The sequence below is a fragment of the Sarcophilus harrisii genome, chromosome X (assembly GCF_902635505.1).
Source record: "Sarcophilus harrisii chromosome X, mSarHar1.11, whole genome shotgun sequence".
Lineage (NCBI taxonomy): Eukaryota > Metazoa > Chordata > Mammalia > Dasyuromorphia > Dasyuridae > Sarcophilus > Sarcophilus harrisii.
Genome location: NC_045432.1, coordinates 38,867,318 through 38,883,473, shown reverse-complemented (window position 1 = coordinate 38,883,473; position 16,156 = coordinate 38,867,318). Strand labels below are relative to the sequence as shown.

At 38.0% G+C, this 16,156-nt stretch overlaps 1 protein-coding gene across 4 annotated transcripts in view; it reads left to right on the top strand.

Annotated features, from left to right (window-relative positions):
• Positions 1 to 16,156, top strand: part of FAM122B (family with sequence similarity 122B) — a 42,822-nt gene that overhangs the window by 17,625 nt on the left and 9,041 nt on the right. For 3 of the 4 annotated variants that reach the window (XM_012553268.3, XM_023506951.2, XM_003774807.4), the window contains 7 exons: positions 6,489 to 6,545; positions 6,985 to 7,028; positions 7,108 to 7,162; positions 7,496 to 7,597; positions 7,882 to 7,970; positions 9,387 to 9,451; positions 11,083 to 11,179. In XM_012553268.3, coding sequence (XP_012408722.1) covers positions 6,489 to 6,545; positions 6,985 to 7,028; positions 7,108 to 7,162; positions 7,496 to 7,597; positions 7,882 to 7,970; positions 9,387 to 9,451; positions 11,083 to 11,179 — 509 coding nt within the window. Of the gene's footprint in view, positions 1 to 1,264; positions 1,436 to 6,488; positions 6,546 to 6,984; positions 7,029 to 7,107; positions 7,163 to 7,495; positions 7,598 to 7,881; positions 7,971 to 9,386; positions 9,452 to 11,082; positions 11,180 to 16,156 lie in introns of those variants that run through there. The other variant, XM_031944956.1, reaches the window with a different exon arrangement.

Below are 16,156 nucleotides of genomic sequence, written 5' to 3'. Positions count from 1 at the left end.
TATATTAATCACACAGGTTTAGGATGCATTCACATCATGGACGCTAGGTGGCATTTCAGTTCAGGACAAATCACCTGGAGTCAGGAAAACTCATCCAGCCTGTGTGATTCTGGGCAAATCACTTAAACCCTATTTGCCTCAGCTCCTCATTTGCAAAATGAACTGGCTGCCTTTGCTGTTACTATATTTTGTAATTGTGTATCTCTTAGCTTTCTGACTAGATTGTGAGCTCCCGAGAGGCCGGGACCATAGATTTTGTTTTTGACTGTGTCCCTCCAAATTTGTCCTTTGAACGTGTTAAGCAGCTCAGGCAAGGGAACCAATGTGGGGAGCTGGTACTGAGTGATAACCTCCACATAGCTTCCCATAGGAACAGTCCTACCCTTGAGCTTGCCATCACCTATAGGCATACCAATTCCACATTCAATAAATGTCAGAATCCTTTTGTTTTTCTCCCAAACTCTCCTTATGCCTTATTCTTCCTAAATCTAGTCTTTGTCCTCAACTTCAATTGCTTCATGCCTCAGAATTTTTCCGGGCTTCTCCTGCTCTGGCTGCAATCTCCCTTCCCAGTCTCAACCCCTTGGTAGACAAACTTCCCTGCTCTCAAGCCCTTTGCCCCTTGCCCTATCACCAGTCTTGGTTTACTCTCACCATTTACCTCCTCCACTTTTTCTCACATGCTGCAGAGTGGACTCAAAGGAAATCATGAAACTATGCCGAATTCACTTTAGATTTATGCTCACTAATTTCAAGTGACCTGTCACTCTAGCAAAACAGTCCTTGTCCTCCATAACTGAATCCTCATCCCACTCTCCACAGTGGCTATACCAAACCCCTTTTACTAAACTGTGGGCCTTCCATACTGCTACTCTTCTGCTAACCCCCTAAGCTTTCTCTCCTCTAAGCTGAGAACTTGCCTTTATAGTTCACTGGAAAAATGAAGTCATTGCCTGAAAACTCCCACTTTTCCCCTTCTCCTCGTTGCATTCTGGTTATCATCTCCTTTACTTCAGTCTCTGATAAGGAGCTTTTTCATGGCCATAGGTACCTTTTCTACAAGTACGTTGATGTACCTGGGTCCTATCCCCACCCATATTCTCCAGCAAATTGTTCCCACTATCATCTCTATGACCTCCATTCCTTCTACTACTCAGTTCTTTCAAGGCCATTGCCCCTGACTTAGCTATGTTCTTTTTCTTATCTCGAGCCCTGGGTGAGCCAACTCATTGTTACATTTTACTCTCTTATCCCTTACTTCCTTATCCGGTTGCCAGCTAAGCCTTGCCAGACTCCCAACCCAGGTTATTCCTACCACTTGCCTCTTTTGCTTCTTCATATGCTGTTGAACAGAGCTGGAAGACAACACAAAATCGTGCTTACCGCATCTGCTACAAATTTGTTATTTAATCAACTGGATCCTCACCACAGCAAGGTAAACATTCTATTCCATCTCAACAGATTCAGTATCCCATTGTCCACGGTTGTTATTGCAAAGTCTCCTCTTTCCCTAAGTCTTCCACTGCATCCCCTTCTTCTCAGCTGATGACTTTGTCTTATACTTCATAGAAAAAAATTGAGAACATTCACTAATTTCTCCTTCGCTCTGGTTTTAGATAAAGAGGTGGTCCTTCTCCTTGCCGAGACCAATTCTTCTGGCTGCATCCTTGATCCCATCCCCTTCCAGCTTCCTCATTGTCTCTCTTACCTTCAATCCCTCCCTGTCTATAGGCTCCTTCCCTGCAGCCTGTAAACATAGATCCATATTTCCCTTCCACCTAAAAAAGTCTCACTAAAACCAACCATGCCAACCAGGTATAATCTTCTCTTTTCTCCTCTTCTCAGATAAACTTTAAAGTGCCATCTGTGTTCAGTGCGTCTTCTTGCTTCTCTCACTCTTGTAAATGATATGACTTCATTATTTAACTAAAACTTCTCTTTCCAAAGTTACCAATGATCTCTTTAATTGCCCAATCAAATGGCCTTTTTTCAGTGCTTATTTTTCATGTCCTCTGTACAGCATTTAACAATCGTGATCACCTCTTCCCTGATACTTATTTCTCTCTGGGTTTTGTTACATTGCTCTCTCTTCTTTTTCTACCTATCTTCTCCTTTTCTGGATCCATTGCTAGGTCTTCATCCTTGTCTTGCCCACTCCCTGTGGGCATCCTCTAAGGTCCTGTTCTGGTTCTTTTTTTTTTTTTTTCTCTTTAATGACTTGATCAGCTCCCATGGGTTCAATTATCATTTTTATGATTCTCAGCTCTCTCTTTCTCTCTCTTCTGCAGTCTCACATCACAAACTCTCTCAACATGTGCAGAACAGAACTCATTATCTTTTACCTCCCAAGCCATCCCCCTTTGAACTTTCCTATCCCTGATCAGGGCACTCTAATCTGTTTCATCACTGAGGTTATGAACCTCAGTGGCATCTTTAAATTCTCACTTATTCTATGTGGTTAATCGGTTGCTAAATCCTGCCTTTTCTACCTCTAAGATATTTCATGTATCTTCTTTCCAGTTAATTAACAACCCTCATCATCTCTGACTTGGACTATTTCGATGGCTTCTTAGTAAGTCTTCCTCCCTCAAGTTTGCCCATTCCAGTCCCTCTCCCACTCAACTGTCAGTGTGATTTTCAATGTGATTTTTCACAAAATCCCTCCTTTCTCCTCAACCCCCTGCCACTTAAAAAAGTCCAGTGACTTCCCAGTACTTCCAAGATCAAATACAAACTCCTCTGGCATTTTAAAGCTCCCTACATCCTAGTCCTTTCTGATGTTACCAGTCTTCTTATATTTTATTCCTCTCCACTCCTGCCATGATCGAGCTGCCTTTGCTTATTTGTTACTGCTTCCCCCTGAAACTCTGTTAGCAGCTGGATTCATCCAACCCCAGACCCTCACTAGCTGTGGAAACTGAGCGAACCATTAAACTGTCTGTCTCAGTTTCCTCATCCTCATCTAAAAATATAGGATAATAATAACACCTGCTACCCGGAGTTATGAGGATGAAACGAAATAATATTTGTAAAGCACTTTGTAAATCTTAAAGTATGATGTCAATGCTGGCAGTTATTTTCTCCCATTTCCATACCTTTATACTGGCTGTCCCCTCTGGAATGCTTTCCCTTCTCCCTTCTGATTTAACTTAGTTTCTCTGGCTTCCTTCAAGATTCCCACTTTGTGCAGAAGGCCTCTTTCCTGGTCCCTTCTGTTATTAATGCTTTCTATTTCAAGACTGCTTTCCACCTCCTCTGTAAATACCTTCTCTATACCTTTTTACGTATAGGTTTTCTCCTCCATTAGAATATAAGCTTCTTGAAGGGGCAGGGATGCAGTTTTTTCATACAGCCACCAGATAGTTTTCTTTCTTTTTTCTTTTAAATTACTGTTTTAATTTTATGATAAATAAATAATGTTCAAAATTAATTAAAAATGAAACATTGAAGCCAAATTTACTAGAAATTTTGTTCACAATATTTAAGACAATCATTCGATTGTATTTTATCTTTGGGGGAAAAATAACAAAAACAATAGGCTGTACAAAGAACTACATTGTCAAGTTTAGCCCCCTAAATTTTGCAAATAGATATAAAAATGTACTAGCATGTCTATCTTCTCAGCTTCTACTTCTTTCCAAGAAAGGTACAACTTTTAAAATAAATTAAACTAGTATGACCTCATATTTCAAAAATTCTGGCAAATAAACAATGCCAGTTCTGTTTTTGAAAGCATGTTCAGAGGCTTTAAACATCTATAGTAAGAAGTACTACAACACATACATTTATAATAAATCACATCCTTAACTTTTTTCACCAAAAAAAATCTCATGAATAAGGAAATAAAGTAATGCACAATAAAACTCCTTAACATAAGACATGTTAAAGCATCACCAAAAGTACTTCTTTTTAACCTTAAGATTTTCTCTTTTATCATTTCATTTGTTAACAAGACCTAACAAGGGTTTATTAACCATATGTAGAATCTGTATAACTGGTTAGTCATTTTTCATAAGCCCAGGACCATCTCATCCCCAAACTCAGTAAATTCCAATGACTTTGACATTTCAAGTCCTTCCCAAACTGGCTCCAGATTGATTATACAGTACTCTCCTGGGGGTAGCTAGGTAGCACAGTGGGTAGAACACTGGCCCTGAAGTCAGGAGGACTTGAGTTCAAATCCAGCCTTAGACACTTAATACTTCCTGACTGTGTGACCCTGGGCAAGTCACTTAACCCCGATTACCTCAGCAAAAACAAACCAAAAAAAACCATTACCCTCATGTATACATTCTTTGGGTCTAAGGAGATTTACCTTCTTACTGTTCTTTTTTAAAGGCCTTCTTAACAATTATCTGCTTCTTCTGTGCCTTTTCTGGCTGTCTTTCATGTCTGGAATATAGTTCCTCCTTGCTTTTCCCTCAAAGAATCCCTAATTTCATTCAAAGCTCACTAACTATGCAAATGCCTCCCCTCACCCCCACCTTTCTTCGATTTCTGTCTTCTAGGTCAGGGGTCCTCAAACTACAGCCATGGGCCAAATGCAGCAGCTGAGGACATTTATCCCCCTCATCCAGGGCTATGAAGTTTCTTTATTTAAAGGCCCACAAAACAAAAGTTTTTATTTTTACTATAGTCCGGCCCTTCAACAGTCTGAGGGACAGTGAGCTGGCCCCCTATTTAAAAAGTTTGAGGACCCCTGGGCTAGGTGGTCATATTGTTCTATTCCTTAAGGACAAGAATGGTTTGATCCTCTTCGCCCCTCCTGGGGATCTCTAGCAACAAAAATTGCTTAATAAATACATGTTGAATGACTGAATAGCTCATTGGTGTCTGCCTCAAGCTTCCCCTCTTCGTTCCTCATAGCTGACAAAATAATTCTGCTAAAGCATAAGCTTATTCTTGTCTTCTGTTCAAGGGCCTTCACTTGGAGACGATCTAGATTCCTTACATTGGCCTATGAAGCCTCTCACCCTCAGGCTCTAGACCATCTCTCCAGCTTTACTGCAGAATAACCCCATTTTGTATGCTCTGTCTCCCAATTTCGTATTCCTATCATTTTGCTACCTTGCACATAGGAGTCATTGAATAAATACTTGTCCAATTCGATTGGCTACTTAGAAATGTCACCCAGTTTGGATCACAAGGGACATGGGGTCTGGTGTGCAAGGTGAAGGGTTCTTTTGTCATCTCATCCACTCCCATTTTAAAAGAAGAAAGAAAAATGACTTGTTCCAAATCCTACAGAGAGTAACTGACGAAAGCTGGTATTTAAATCCAGGTCGTTCAACTCCAAAATTCGTGCTCTTTCCATTGCACTTTATAATTTAAAAAAAAAAAAAAAATCTGTGCATATGTTTTGAAAATAAAAGGCTTTTTAAAAAATAAAATTCACTTGATGCTTTACAAAAAAAAATAATTTTTGCAAAGTGAAATGTGTTATAGAAAAGAGAGCAACATTGTTTGGTAAAGAGGTGCCCTCATCTGGTATTGGATTCAGACTTCAGACGAGGTACCCTGTAGTGTTCATCTTGATATAGTCCCTGTACTGTCTTGTAGGATATGCTGCATAGACTAGGAACATGATAAATGTCTGAGTGTAGCATTTTGATTTTTCTTTCTCTCTCTCTCTTTCCTGAGGCAATTGGGAGTTAAGTGACAGGGTCACACAGCTAAGAAGTGTTAAGTGTCTGAGACCAGATTTGAACTCGGGTCCTCCTGACTTCAAGGCTGGTGCTCTATCCACTGTACCACCCAGCTGCCCCTGCATTTTGATTTTTCTTACTAGTTTCAATTTTCTTATGATTCATACTGTTGTTTCATTATGGTAAGCCACTCCCAAAGAGGGAACTCCCTTGATCAATGAGGATCTGTAACTGATCGGTAGCCGATCGTTACAGATTTGGGACCATATTGAGGGTCCCATTTTAGGTTTGCTCAACTGTATAAACAGAATCTTTTTGATGCAGCATCTAAGTATTTATTTAGAGACTGTTAGGATTGCGTGGATTTTTTACATTCAGAAACCACCAGACTAGACTAACTTATTGGTCTGTTCCCCTAGCTTTAATGTATATTGGAACTAAAATGAATAAGAGCAGTCTTTTCTATTTATCCTGTTTAAAAAGTTAGTTATTCTGGACCAGTTAGGAAGTGGCTATTTCCAAGGCTGGAATTTTTTTTTTTTTTTTTTTTTTTTAACATCATTTACACTGGTCTGAATACATTTAGGAAAAGTGGTAAAGTCACTACTTGTCTATTAACAGATGGTGCTTTGAGGTTCAGCACCTGGTGTACTTTCCAGAGACCGAATGTATTGCCTCTATGTCCATTAATGTTCAGTGATTTAGAGAGCTGAATTTCTGAGATGTCTGGGTTTTTTAAAATATATGTACACATGAATATAAGAATGCATTGTACATTAATATTGAAAGCAGACTGTTACAGTTCAGAAAACAGTGAATGTTTTCTTTTGTTTGTTTTCTCAGTTGCTGTCATCTTCTCCTATTCGTGTTCCCAGCAGCAGACTTCATCAAATCAAAAGGGTAAATTTTACTTCCATATTCTAAACTTTATAAATGATGTTTTGATTTTATTTTTAAAATTTTCAACATTCAAAGGTCACCTTACTCTTTTTAACAATTTATTTATATCCTCTCTGTGTAGAATAAGGATGCTTATCCTCTTTTGTACTTGGAGCCAGAATTCCATCAGAATCTATGAAATTCTTTTGAATAATTATTTAGGTTAGATAGTTATATAACCCCAAGAGGGAGTCGGGGGTATGTAGCCAGATCAGACTCAAATGTCTCTCAATATTTGTAGATAAGATGAGGAAGTGGAGATTTGAGAATACTTGGCTTTGCTATATGTACTTTTAATTTTTAAGGTCACTTGCTTCAAAATCAAGATAAGGGGGAAAAAAGGCCTTATGGAAAATGTTATTTATGGTCTTCAAGCCCTGAGTATACATTCTATTTTTAGGAAGAAGGAGTAGACCTGATGAACAGAGAAGCTGCCCATGAGAGGTGAGTGGTTTCTGAGAATGGGGACTCATCCTTATATGTACCATCCATAGGGACTGATCAGGTTTTTTTTGTGTTTCAGGGAAGTGCAGACAGCAATGCAGATAAGCCATTCCTGGGAAGAAAGCTTAAGTTTGGTAAAAAAATAAATAAATAAATAAATATTTTTTTTTTTTTTTTGCAAGTCTAATTTGAAAGGTAGCTTTTTAAAAAACCACTTCAGTTATTCATTGACTCTCTTCATTTGTCCATACAACTTTTATATGTCTTTCATTTCTAAAATTATAGCAGTTCTTATCTAAAGAAACAGGTTTAAATAAATACAGGAGGCCTTTTGTGGATTTGCACGTTTATGTGTTCGAAAAATCTAGGTATGATAGTTCTAAAAGCAAACATAATACTTTGTGATTTATTTCTAGAGTAGGGATGTGCTGTGTTATTATAAGTGGATGACATGTTTTTGTTTACAGAGTGATAATGACTTTGACAAATCGGAGAAATCATCTTCTCCTAAGAGAATTGACTTCGTCCCAGTTTCTCCAGCACCATCACCCACTAGAGGAATAGGAAAGGTAGGAACAATGAAGAGACTTAAAATAGCTACAAATGCCTGTCTCACACATCCCAAACTATTGTTTAAAAGAGGAAAGATTGGGGGGGGGGGGGGGGGGGGGGGGGGGGGAACCCTCTGCTTTCAGCTGATGATGAGAGAGTAAATTAATATTCATTTAAAATATACTCAGAAACTTATGTTAACACCTATGTGGTCCTAAGCACTTCACTGTAGATGCTTTAAAACAGAATGCTTTTTAAAATGGGGCTCTAGAACTTAATTAATACTAACTTTTTTCTCTAGCAATGTTTTTCACCATCCTTACAAATGTTTGTGAGTAGCAATGGGCTACCTCCAAGTCCTATTCCCAGTCCAACAAGACGATTTTCAAAGTAAGTGAACTTGCTTTATGAATGTTATTTAATTCATTTAACTTAATTTCACAAGCAACTTTAAATCTGATACTATTAGGTAAGACTGATATTTGTATAGATGAAGATAGGATTTTTTTTAATTTTAGGAATTTTAATAGTTTATCACAAGGATTTTTTTAGTAGGTTATTAAAAAAAAAAAGTCAGTTGTCCCTTTTCTTGTTTAAATTTTCCTATTCCTTGAAAACCTTTGCTGTTCCACAGAATGTGTCCTGCTATGAATGGGACAAATCATATTTCTCGTGTACATTAAAATCCCTTGGAAAGCCAGCACATAGGAATTAGTGTTTCCCCCTATCCTGGGCTGCCTTCACCTTTTTTGGGTCTTGGATCCCTGGGGCAGTCAGTTTGATGAAGCCTATGGATTCCTCAGAATCATATTTTTTAAATGCATAAAATAAATTCTAAATATAACCAATTACAGTGAAATCAAGTTCCTTCTCTCTCTCTCTCTGTCTCTCTTCTTTCTCCATATTTCTATATATACACACATATACATATTTTAAGTTTTGGTACCCCAGGTTAGGAACCCCTACCCAACATCAGTACCATCACAGGATTCTGCTACTGGTTTTGAAAATAAGTAAAATTTATTTCACTCCAGTAGACGGAATCCTGGTGTAGTGGAAAAAACAACGAGCCAGAGCTCAGAAGGCCTATTTTGGAGTCCCTGTGCTATTAGGAAATTAGCTGTGTGACCTGAATTTTTCTGTTCCTCTGTTTCCTCGTCTATTATAATAAGAGAGTTGGACTAGTTTATTTCAAAGGTCCCTTCCAGCTCAAAAGTTCTATTGATTGATTTTGTTGGTTTGGTAAAAGAGTAATCTGATCTCTTTTAAAATGATTCTTCTATCCTGTGCAGTATTTACTTTTATGTGATTAATTGAATGGTTTCCATGATCTTTGGATCTGAAACCCTGTAAAGTGGCATACTCTTTATAAGAGTAATCCGAGACAGTTTCAAAGCCTCATTGTGGAAATAGCCATTTGTACCACCATTCTGGAACCTGGAGGAAAAGTTGAGAGACTGTGGTAGCCACCCTAAGAAAATGAAGTGAAATAATTTAAGCAAGATAGAGCTGAGTAATGACTTCTCTTTTAGATTGTCTTGTCTTGCTGCCAGCCTTTAGATCAGACTTCAGAACTGGCTTTTTTCCCTTTTTTCCCCCATTATGTACTGCCTTTTCAGGAAAAATGGCCTGCCAATGGTGCAGGTGGTATTTGCATTGCACAGGACTGTTATTCTAGGATACCAAAATTGGGGTTGCACGGAGCTTCAGAATCGGAATCTTTTTGTGGGCTTTTAAACTATTTATCTTGTACCTTGGAAGTACTTCAAGTCTTTCTGATGCCAATGTTTTAACTTTATATTTTAGCAGAAGGAGTCAAAGTCCAATCAACTGCATTAGACCCAGTGTTCTTGGTCCTATTAAAAGGAAAGGTATGCGGTGATGTTTGTGATATTGTAAAACTTAGTTTATTTTGAGCTAGAAATGAGATTTCCTGTCTCTCAAAGTATTTCAAGATGGAATCTCCTCCTCAAAGAAATGTTTATTTTTCTTGCAAGCATGATTATAAAATCTGAATTCTGTCGATTATCTTTGGGATATTTTCTCATAGACCTGTATCCATACTTGGTTACTTATCTATTTATCTACATTTAATCATTACATGCTAAAGAGATTGTAGTTTGTAAATTACAGAGCCATGTTCTAGAAAGTAAAATACAGAAAAGTAGCCCTGATTGGGTTTTGTTTGCCAAGTTATTCAGAGACCTTTATTTATGGGCATTCGATGTCTTCCAGGGACCTTGTGAGAATCCTGAAGCATTATTTTTGGAATATGTTAAGGAGAGGTTCCATTTGAGTATTAAAATTATGCTTTGCAGGATGGAATATGTTTAATCCGGGTCCCATTTTCATGTTCCATTTCAGAACTACTCCAAATTAAGACAGCAGGGGGAGCTCTTCATACAAGTTACGCCTTCCATTGAAGGGAACATTTTCAAAATGAAGAGGAGTAGATTTTAAAATGAAATATTATCAGTTAAAGACAAGAAAAACATGGACTTTAATGAGTTCCCATGACTTGGAATAGCTACAGAAAAAATAGAACATGAATTGACATTTATTAGAAAAAGTGAACTTTTTTGTTTGTTGGTTTGTTTTTACTCTGGGAATGTTTAAAAATTTCAAGCTTTGAGTTATACATTTCTTGCTGAAGTACAGATCGATCCATGACTGATACTGATTCACAATGAAGAAATTTTTTTTTTAAGTCTCGGGCTTTTCGTGTGTGAATTTATTTTGAAAAAGACAATATATTACTGAATTATTTTCAGTTTTTGTGTTTTAGTGGTAAAGTGTTAAATATTATTAGTATGAAGTAAAGGGTTTTTGTGATCATTTTTGATAAAATTTAGAACAGCTGAATGACAGTATTTATATTTGTGTATGGGGGGGGTGTATGTATTTATAGATATATTTATTTTACCCTTCCTTTAAAAATAGCCATTATCTGTACCAAAGAGTTTGACTACTTTTGAAATTATATTTTTGGTTATTTTCAGCATTATAGTAAGCAATTAAAATATATATATATATATATATATATATATATTGAACAAACTAATGCCATTTTTGACCTGTATACTGTATACTATACATATAGTATTCGGGTGTTCAGGTGGTGACATGGAGACAGTGAGCATTCTTTGCCAGTTACTTACTACTTACTGTGGGCTTCAAAATCTGCAAATATTTCTTGATGCTGTGGTTAGTCTTGATCCAGTCTTCATGATGGAACCAGTGAGCTGTTCTTTTAAGGCCCCCCGAACATATCTGTAACAAATTACATAAAATCAATGGAAAATTTTCAGGGCTGTCAGCTCTGACATTAATTGACATTAGGATTTTCTTTGCTGAGTACATGCTGAAACCACCTCTAAAATTACTATGCATGGAAAAAATATTGCTAGCTTTAGTTTAAACAAAACAATAACACCTCAATTAAGCAACAACTACATATATTTTACCGTTCTTTTTTTTTTTTTTTTTTTTTTTCTGGTTTTAGGTGAAATGGAAACTGAAAGTCAGCCAAAGAGACTCTTTCAAGGCATTACTACTATGCTTTCTCCTGATATTACGAATCTGACAGATCTCAGTTCATGGTAAAAAAAAAAAAAAAAAATGTGGGGGAGTGACAATAAGGGAGGGGATAAGAAAAATATGAATTACTATTTATATTATAATTATTGACAATTAATTAGGCTATAGTCCACTTAAAATAGATCATGTTGAAAATAATGTTAAATCGCCTTAAAGCCACTGAAAAGATATTCAGTTATTAATGCTGATGGAGGGGAATTTTCCATGCAGGCATGGGTGACATAAAAGATAATTCAAAAGTCTTGTGTACTTCCCTTTGGTATGCATGTTTCTAATTTTATTACACTCACTTTCATGCCCAATTCTGACCTCCTATTAGCTCAATGCCCCTCCACCCCCTCCAAATTTGGCTGTGTGGGAGGGAGTTGACCCTACATACCAATCAGACAGAGAAACTCTGGGGGTGGGAGGGAAAGATACTGAGTTGTCCTGGCTTTACTGTGCCTGATGATCTTATTCTATGTGTTTCATTTTGTAAAACTTTATTTTGCCAGTAATTTTATACAATAGGGAAAACCCAAATACTGTCCCCCAAATTTTTATATAAAATCTTTAGGTTATTCTAATAGTATTTAAAAAAAAAATTTTTTTTTAAGGAAACCTTTCTAGCCCCTTAGGGGATATTATCATAATAAATATTTTAAAACTTTTTTTTTCTTTTTTTGGCTGTGAGGGAAAAAAAAAAAAAACAACTTTCTCCTCCTGGCCAGGAATTGCCAATCAATTAATGACAAGATGTTACTTTTAATTTCTGAAGGGCAGAAGTTGCTACTGCCAGTAACACTTTCCTTCCTGCTAGCAAATGGGGGTGTTTGGGGAAGGGAGAGTAGTGGGGATGGGGCAGTATTGACTGATTTGTAGAACGTCCAGGTAATGTTTTGAGATCTGTTCTGGCTTTTCCTATCCTACACAGAATTGTGTTTTGCCTCTTCAGAACTATAAGAGTAAAATCCAGCATTTTACAACAACAGGTCTTTTCAAAAAGCCTCTAAAGGCACTTTATTTTGGAAATATATTTTCAAAACCTGTTAAATGGCATTTCCAGCCCATTTCTAATTTGTGAGTCATTTATGCACTTTTCACTTAAGTTTATGGTGGGGAACTTGTGACTTGTTTGCCATAGTTTGTTAACTTAACTCCAGTCATTAATCCTGTTCTCATTTAGGCACATGTCTGTCCTGGACTGTTGTGGCCAATTTTGTCTCTCTTCTCTTTTCCTTCCCATTAATCTTGTCTGTCCTTGATAATTGTGCACTAATTTTGGTACTAAATGACTTTCCAGGCATTAGGCAGAGATGCTGCTAAAGATCATGGAGAAAGCAGGTTGCTGAAACTATCAATTCTGTTTATGTTGTTCATTTTTAAAAGAGGAGGAGGAGGAGGATGTTTCCTGCAGTTACATGGCTGAAGATAAATCATCTTGCGTAGACTCTAATTAATGAGGTGCTAGTTAGGAAATAATTCTGCAAAGTGAAAGACACTTTACAAACGCTATGTGAAAACATTTTTAAAAAAAATAGTCGGCCAGGACCGAGCCCCAAGGAATATTTGCTGCAATATTCCAGCAGGCTCAAACAAATAGGTGTGGTGGCTCTTTATGGAAACTGGAAGGTTTCCATAAATCACACCATGACTTCCGCCACTGAGGTGCAGGCTCTTTTTGAGGGCACTAGCAAAACACTGCAATGATCTTGGGGGAGGACATGGGCAGTGAGGTTGTCCCTGCTCCCATGTGCTCCTATGTCTACCGGTTTTGTTTTGGGGCTTTGAAATGGCCGGTAATAGCAAATGCCATATCTGTATATGACATCAGTGAGAATTAAGGTATCTCTTGGTCTTGGCCTTTTAGGAGGCTTACTCTCAGAAGAGTAAGGTGAAGTGGAACTTAATTACAATCAAGTAAAAATCAGATCTTGCTGCATAAGACCTGAAAATCAGATTTTGTTTATCTTTAATCCGTCTTTAAGTACTTAGCATTTTTCCTTTTGTAGAAGGGGCTAGGCAAACATCTATAGCTTAAGGATTGCCATGTCTTGAGGTTCCTACAAGGCCTAGTTGATTCCAAATTCGTACTGTTGCTTAGACATTTACAGCTGGAACCCAGTGATTGTAAATCTTGGAATCGTCTTTCTGTGGGTTCTCCCTCCTGCTCTGCAGGGGACTTTTTCAATCTTTGTGATGAGATTGCATTGATCAGATATTTATATTTTTGGAAATAGAAACAGAAACAAGGACCAGGTGGTTTTTGGGGCCTCATGGCAAGGAAATCCGTACTACTTGACAAAATTAAGGCAAGGGCTTATTTGGTATTAACTTTGCTGTGATGGGGCGAGGGGAGGCGGGGTAAAATAACTGTAAGAATTAACAGTTCCTCCCTCATCATCTCAGTATTTCTGTTTTTCACAAATCAAATGAAGATGAAGAAAGAAGTTTTTTTTTTTTTAACTGTTAAATGGAAAACCAACAATATTATTTCATTTTCTTTCCATGCCTTACAGCCTGAATACTTAGATGTATATTTGTTCAACCACTGTAACCTTACTGTTTCACGTAAGATTAAGGTTTATACCATATGTCTGTAGCTCCTAATATCTTTGTGATGAATATGAAAATGTCAGGTTTTGGTGTGCACACATTTGTCTTATTGTTGCACATGTTTTAAGGAACCATAGTGTATTAAGTGCTATTGGGACCACATAATGAACATGCCCTCTGCTTTGTGGTTTCTAACCAATTGTCTCTCAGCTTCTTTCTACTTGATGAAAATTCTTAAATCTGTGTCTCTAAGGACAAGGCACAAATGGTACCTACCCTCTATGTATGTTCCTTTCTTAATTTGAATATTATTAACATTGTATTTGCTCTTGACCTGATCCTCTATTGCATTTCAGCTCTTTTTGTTTGTTAAAAAGTCTTTCCCTACTTCATTTTCCAGGAACACATATACGTTTATGGTGCCGTCTGTACCAGTGTGGAGTAAGGGTTTTCAGGACTAACAAAATGATGATAAAGATTCTTCTATGTTAAAAGAATATCCCCTAGATTTTCCTACCCATCATATCGGAAATAATATAGTGTGTGTGTGTGTGTGTGTGTGTGTTAGATTTTTTTTCTTTGCATTTACAAAATGAGTTTGTACTGAATGTATATGCAATGTGTGCCTAAAATGTTTATAGAATAATTTAGGCACAATCTGTGTCTTATTTAACAAATTCAGAGCACGAAATAATTGATTTATTTCTAAGAGCTTTACAAGCTTCGTTGAGACATCTCTGCTGATGTCTTTTGCTTGGGGCAAAAATATCTCCCTCCCCAGCAAATGTGTCTGAAGATGGTCAGTTGTAAATGTGAACATCTTAAACATTCTAAGGAACGACAATGCTGAGGCTTCTAAGGGCCAGACAGTGGCAGGATCTGGGGCATGTGCCAACCTGAGAGGGGGGCCAGTGTGGCAACATTGAGAAGAGACATCAGGTGGCTTCCATAGCGAAGATGCCAAAGGTAGAACTGGGAAGAACCAATAGAGGATTTTGGTGAAATTGGGGATTTAGAAAAGAGGAAAAAATGAACTGATTGAGAGGGGGAGGGGGGGGGGCGGGGAAGAGACAGGATGTTGGCTGGCTTTAAGAGCAAAGTCAGGGAAGAGAAAGGGGAAACGAGACCCTGGATGAGCAGGCTAAGGTGTTGAGCAAGAATTAGGTAAGGATTCCTAGGGACAGAGCTGGAGGACCCTGAATGTGTCATGCCTCACCCCACCCCCACCCTACCCGCCTCCAATGGCTATTACCAATAGCAGAGATGAGGGTGTGCACTTCAATTGGAGTGTGAGTGTTATGGAGTGAACAAATGCCTTTTGGGAAGACTAGAAAGTGAGGAAAAGCACAGGAGAAGATCCTTTCCCCATCCCTCCTTTTAAAGCATAATGACATTATTAAAGATAATGAGAGCAGAAATGTAAGGCAAAAGTTACCGGGATACTCCTATGTAAGTACTTTATTTGAAATGCTGTTTGAGGGTGGAGTGTGGGTTATGTATGTGTATGTTCAGGCCCGCCATTTTGTTACAAGGTTGGTAGTAACGTCAATAGCACTGACTAAATGTTTTTAAAAGCCCATTTGGAGTGAATGTCTGTCTTCCTAGAAAGATCTCCCAAGAGTTATATACAAGAATGTACAATTGTTAGCCCTGAATAATCCAGAGTAAGCACCATTGATGGTGCTGAAGCTAAGTCCTTCCTTTTTCTTCAGGTAGGATGTATTGTTGCAAATCCTATAGGAAGTGCCCCTGAAGTTCCATTTGGAGACTTCAACTGGTACAGATCATAACAGTTGGGCTGCCTCCAGGTGTAAATTGCAAGCACATACAATGTCTTCTAAGCCCCTTCTGAGTGCAATTGAAAGTGGTAGCAGTGAAACCCTGGATGGCCTGGATTTTGATTATTTTTGAAGATCTTAACTTGCATATGCATTCTGATAGTTCACAACAACTGCCACATACTAGCTACTAATTTTAGGTAGTTGGAGTCAGGATGTTTTTGTGTGTTGGGATCTGGATCTGTAAAACTGGGAGCCTGCTTATATGGTAGAAAGAGCTTTGAATCTGGAATCAGAGGACCCAGATTCAAATCCCTCTTTCATTCACTTGCTCTGTCTACTTGGGGTGCTCACTTCCTCACTTTTCTGGAAGTCCTTTCCAGGTGGAAGCCCCGATCTCAGGAACTGAACGAGAGCTTTACTTAGAGAATTGTCCTAAGCATGTCTATGGGGGAACTACCCTCAGAGCAAAGTCCTTTGGGGACTTCAGGACTTAAGTCCCATAGATGAAACCCCAAATGGATTTACCACAGATTCAGTCTTAGAAACAGCACAGTTCCAGTGTACACACCTGCTGTAGCACAGCTTTCAAGAATATGGTGCAAGAAAGGACTCAGCCATCTAGAGTGGCAATGTGAGTTATCTCGAAAGCCTTCATTTTGTTGC